This window comes from Gekko japonicus, unplaced genomic scaffold (assembly GCF_001447785.1).
Source record: "Gekko japonicus isolate JY-2015 unplaced genomic scaffold, Gekko_japonicus_V1.1 scaffold257, whole genome shotgun sequence".
NCBI classification, from domain to species: Eukaryota; Metazoa; Chordata; class Lepidosauria; order Squamata; family Gekkonidae; genus Gekko; species Gekko japonicus.
Window position 1 is genome coordinate 1,420,497 of NW_015171509.1, and position 6,049 is coordinate 1,426,545.

At 45.8% G+C, this 6,049-nt stretch overlaps 1 protein-coding gene across 1 annotated transcript in view; it reads right to left on the reverse strand.

Annotated features, from left to right (window-relative positions):
- Nucleotides 1–6,049, reverse strand: part of LOC107117238 (alpha-L-iduronidase-like) — a gene marked incomplete at its 5' end in the record, with an annotated part of 36,062 nt that overhangs the window by 23,119 nt on the left and 6,894 nt on the right. The window contains one exon of the mRNA XM_015419325.1: nucleotides 2,970–3,149. Within this exon, the coding sequence (XP_015274811.1) occupies nucleotides 2,970–3,149 (180 nt within the window). The remainder of the gene's footprint in view (nucleotides 1–2,969; nucleotides 3,150–6,049) is intronic.

The window sequence follows — 6,049 nt, forward strand, 5'->3', positions numbered from 1 at the left end:
TCTGCTGGGTACGCATGGGCATGATTCAGATTAGGACAGTGGCTTATGGTTAGAAGGCACCTTAAAACCTTCCCCACTGGTGCCATTTTCCCTACTTGAAATGCCCCTGGAAAGCTGCTATCGGGGAAGCTTGAGTGTAACCATTGGAACACATTACGTCCCTCCAACAGGTCATACAACAGCTCCCTGATGCTGTTTCAGGTCAAGAAAACAGTGCAGGAGGAAAACAGTGTGGCCACAATCCAAATCAGGCCTGTGTAAACCTGAGAATTCAGTTCCCACTGGGGAACTCTGGGTGCACCTCTGACAGAAATTCTTGTGGTGACTATCAACGCTCCCTCTAAGCTGTGGAGTCTTGTGAGCCAAAATTCTACTTTGTGAGCTCTTGGCATTAAAGTTGCGAGCAAGAGATTTGGCCGCTGCATAAATTAGTCTGCTCTGGAGCTGTCCTTCCTGAGTGAAGACAAAAATCTGTGAGCCGGAGGCTAAAAAACTGTGAGCTAGCTCACACTAACTCAGCTTAGAGGGAACGCTGGTGACCATGAAGGTTTTATGATATGGATTGGTCCTGAGGAAGTAAAGCAGACATTGCTTGCTGACAGAGGAGGGGGGTGGACTTATGCCCTGGTCAGTCATACCCTTTACAACATCTTCACTTGAAACTCATGGCAAACCAGAAACTTTGGTAGAGATGTCGACATTGGACAGCCGGAGATAAAGTGTGGGCAGCCCTGAGGAGATAACTGCCAACATTCTTGTACTGAAGAATTAAACATTCAAATGCCACAGGCCCACCTCACAGGCTTTTGTTTAAAGTCATCTCCGACAGGCCCCGACCATTTTCAGTTTTGTTGCTGAACTTTGTTTGCCTTTTTCATAAATAACCCAGGTTCCTTGAAGTAAATACAGTTTAAGGAATGTGAAGCACGCTGCATTAAGAAGTAGTGGGATTCATCTGTCAAGCGACTGCAACGTAGGCTTTTGCCACCTCAGACTGAGGTCTCTCAGGTTAAGAACTTCATTTATCTATTTATTCTTTGGATATCTGAAGTGTGCACGCACACGAACGCTTCTATCCAGAATTATACTTTGTTGGTCTTAAAGGTACCACTGGACTAAAACTTTCTTCTTTTGCTTCAGACCAACACCCACTACCCATCTAAATCTAATACAGAAACCGTGTGCCCAAAATAAAAGTACAATTGGGGGGAAAATTAAAAGCTGCAATGACAACCTTCCTCCACTTGAGGGTGGACAAGTCCTAAATCCTGCAGCTGAGTATAAGAGAAGCCACAGGTTAAGGCCCGGGTTCCCTCAGCTGAGTTAGTGTGAGCTAGCTCACATTTCTTTAGGCTCTGGCTCACACATTTTTGTCTTAGCTCAGGAAGGAGGGCTCCAGAGCAAACTGCTTTATGCAGCAGCCAAATCGCTCGCTCATAGCTTTAATGCCAGTAGCTCGCAAAGTAGAATTTTTCCTCACAAGACTCCACAGCTTAGAGTACTGGCCCTACCCTTTGCTCCATGAGCCAATTCCCATCAAGTGCAATGAAGGGTGAGGAGAGCACTCTGTGCAAGAAAAAGAAACTGCCGAAGCTTGGATTTCACAGGCCAGAAGTTTCCCCAGCATGAACCCTGTTTACTTGGTGTTTTGTGAGATCATCCCAGGGCTATTTCAGACTAGTTAAGTGCGTCAAGGTGGATTCAGAAACCCACAGGCTGTTGCGGAGGAATGGACTGGCTATGACAACGGAGTAGCTACAGTAAATAGATCCTACATATGTTTAAACAAAGGGCCATATTAAAAAAAGAAACAGCTAAGCAGGTTTAAGAGGTAACAGGCTTGTAAATCAGGAAACAGGGCAAAGACCGTTGACGGAGGGGCGAACTTGCCCCGGATACTGTTAGATCTGATGTGTCTTCAGTTGCATATGTCAGGGGCTTCTCAATATTGGGGGTTTTGGGGCTGAAACGCACAACTGGCAGCAGGGAGTGAGCCTAGTGAACTATCTGGAATGATGTGTGCTCAGGTCTTAAACTCTTTATTGGGCATAGCAGATGATAGGTGTGCCAAACACTGGCCTCTGCCATTGGCAGGCAATATGAAGCCTCTGGATTGGCCAGTCATGGCCCTTTTGCCTGCGCCACCTGAGGCACTTGAACACACTCACGAAGCTGCCTTCCACTGAGTCCATCAAGGTCGGTATTGTCTTCTTTAACTGGCAGTGGATCTTCAAGGTCTCAGGTTTAGGTTTATCACATCAGCTGCTACCTAATCCTTTTCTTAACTGGAGATGTCAGAGATTGAACCTGGGGCCTTTGGCATGCAAAGCAGAAGCAAAGCAGATGCAAGATGCAAAGATGCAAGATGCAAAGCAGATGCTTCATTTATTTCTTCACCCAAAGAGTGATTAACACATGGAATTCACTGCCACAGGAGGTGGTGGCAGCTACAAGCATGGCCGGCTTCAAGAGGGAATTAGATAAGCATATGGAGCAGAGGTCCATCAGTGGCTATTAGCCACAAGGTATAGATAGGGGCTCTGGGGCAAGTGATGCTCTGTCTTCTTGGTGCTTGGGGGGGGGTCAACAGTGGGAGGGCTTCTAATGTCCTGGCCCCACTGGTGGACCTCCTGATGGCACCTGGTATTTCTGGCCAGTGTGTGACACAGAGTGTTGAATTGGATGGGCCTTTGGCCTGATCCAACATTGACGTCTCTTATGTTCTTATGTTCACATCTGAGCCATGGTCGTTCCAGCTTTCAGTTCCCATTTCTCCAGAGGAAGCCATTTTGAACAGGAGAATGCATCCTCCGGTCTAGATGAAGGAACTCTTGGCCCTCTCTGTCCTTAACACTATGGGTACTGCCTCGAAAATGGAGCAAAAAGTCCAAGACCATTTCTGCTATGAGGTTTCATCCTCTAGAAATGGGGCTTTATTCCTCCTTTAGCACTGAAAGCTCAAATCTTACCTTCACCACCAGAGCTGCGTAGGTGACATCTGCCCTCCATGGCTGTGGAACCGACCATCCGACCAAGGGATCCGCCTCGTCATTGTATACAGGCAGGGAGGTGAAACGGGGAAAGAACGTCTGAATTTGTCCCATCGCTTCCATCTCCTGCTCCAAGATGTGAAGAGAACTCCCAGCTCCCTGTAGTTTCGAACATTATTATCCATTAGATTTCAAGCCTCCTCTGTCTCTTTGGTTCAGACTCACTGGCAAGTTGCTTTCACACACACACACACACACACACACACACACACACACACACACCCTTCTGCCACATACCTCTGTTGCAGTACTGAAAGGGCTTAGATAAAAAGAAGACCAAGATTTTTTTTAAAAAAAGTTTGATATAGAGAGATAGACGTTAAGGAGCTTGATCTTGTCCAGATTATTTGCATTCATTTCTTGTACTGGTACAAAATTTTATTGCTTATGCAGGACTAACAACACTGTATTTGGAGTTTTTCACATAGCACCTCAGACAGGTCCCTGCCCCAAGGAGATTACACATTCTGAGAGGCAGGAAGAGATTAGGTACAATGGCAATGATGCTAGGAGGAACAACAGGACAGCCAGGAAACTCTGTTTAGCAGCTGTTCAGCCACTCTGAAACTTAAAATGAAGTGTGTGTGATTGCATGTCTCAGGAATTGTGCTTCCACTACAGACGTCCTTTTGGCCTCAAACTCCTCTTTGCAACAAGGGGGAAGATTATATACCTTATAGGGTGGTAGGATTTTTTTCTGTGGACCCAGAAAAATTACATGGTGTCAGAAGTGGTGAATGGGGGGGGGGGGGGGGGCCTGTTTAACTGAAGGCCATTTCTTTGCTGTACAGCTGGACTCAGCAAGGGAACTGTGGGAGTCCCACCCAAAGAAAACAAGATAGAGTCTGTAAGTATTGCTGAATAGCAGGATTTTCATAAATATGGGCATGTTACAACCACCACGTGGACTGTAGTGCCTGGTGGATATTCCCCTTAGGCCAGCCACTGTCTCTCAGGCTCAGGCTCCCCTCAGCAATATGCAGATAGTATTGGCCTTACAGGGCTGTTGTAAAGCTTACTGAAGGAATGTCACTCTGAATGCTATAAAGCAGGTATCTTCAAAAATACCCCGTGGGTACTCGTGGAATTCTGAGAAAGGTTACTGGGCACCATCAAAAAATGGCTGCCATCGGAGGCGGGACCAATCACAAAATGGCTGCCATGGGGGGAGATTTCAAACTGTTGTAAGGTTCCAAGCCAAGCATCTTTTTTACAATGTGGACAGTTATTTCCAAATGGGTTCCTCGGCAGACCCAAACGTGATGCTTCCTGGATCCTTCCAAATCCCCCCCCCCACTCCAGTGAGATGAGGGAAAGCCAGGATTTGGCTCTTTTGTTTGGAAAGAGGTGTTTTGGGGAGAAGCAAATAGGCACTGGGAAACCCATAGCCCAGGTGTCCCTGGGCACCATATTGGTTATCACTGCTTTAAAGCACCACATAGACACTAAGTATGGTGTTCAGTGTTTTAAACATCTGAATCCACCGATGCACCTGCCGCTTTCCTCGGAACTCAATCCAGAACCTTTGTGCCACATAGCAAAGTTTTAATGCGGGAAAGCCAATAAATCAGAGCACTGAAATAGGGCTATGAATGGTTTTACGTGTTCTGCGCTTCACAGCGAGCAAACAGAGCGCCAGACCTTCTTATGCATGGCAATGTAGTCCAGCCGCACGCCCGTCTCTCCTGTGAAGAAATTAGTTCCATTGTGGCAGTGGCTGAGCAGTCTCCAGCACAGAGGGGACTTGGGGTAGGGGTGGAAGGAGTCTCCGGGGCCTCCCAGTCTCAGCTGAGGACTGATTTCTCTTAATCCTTCTGAGCAGGCATCGTAGTAGTTGAGAAATCCTGGGAATGAAATATAGTCGTTTAAGCTGCAGTGTTTTGCTCTTAGGAGAGGAAAATGCCTTGCCGTCTGGAACACAGTAGATAGAAACTTGGTAATTCAATTCAATTCAATTCAAATACCTTTTATTGGCATACAATATTAGAAGCATTTACCAATAATACAATCCAAAAGAAATTATAAAATAGATAGTAGTGTCTATGTCAGGCCTAACTCAAGTTGTCACAAGCTAGATTTGACCATACAAAAGATGCCTGAATCATAAAATAAATTGGCCTTCTAAACTTTTAAACGTAAGTTTTTAGACTTATAAATTAAGAATCATTAATATGATCAGGGTCACTCTTCCGTTTTATAAAACCATGGAGAAACTTAGTGGTCAGTTCAATGATCTCCGGATCTCGTGAAGCAAGGAGAAATTGTACCTTGATTCTATCCGATTGGCTACAAACTTGGTAAAGAGTGGCATACCTTATTGTGTTTCCTCTGCCAACACCAACAGACTAACAACTGTGAGCTAGGAGTCTGGGTGACGACAAAATACATTTCTTCTACGTATACAAAGAGCAAGTTTCTAGCCCCTTTAATTGCAAGAAACCCAGACAGATACATATAAATGACCCTTTTCACTAAGGGACGTGGGCTGAATCAACAAGGCCGTGGAAAATCTGTGATCGGCTCTCTCCAGCATTTTAGAAAATAAAATTGTGGCTTTGGCACCCTGATCCTGGTTCTTGCTCCCCATGCAGTTTTGTTGACCTAAACCGACCCATCTCTGGGGCTATTATCAGCCCAGGAAGTGGGGGAGGTGACATAGACCAATAGGATGTGTGTCCTTTCCAGGGCTCTTTTTGTAGAAAAAGCCCAGCAGGAACTCATTAGCATAATAGGCCACACCCAACAACAGGAACTCATTAGCATATTGGGCCACACCCCTGACAGCACAGCTCATTAGCACATGAGGCCACACCCCCATGTTACCAGAAGTGTGGTTATCCAGCGACACCCACCTTTTGCTTGTTATTCTGTTTACCTTGTTTGTTGTCAAAACCCAGAGCTTTTTTTGTAGCAGGAACTTCTTTGCATGTTAGGCCACACCCCCTAATGTAGCCAATCCTAATGAGTTTCTGCTGTTGGGTGTGGCCTTTTATGCTAAT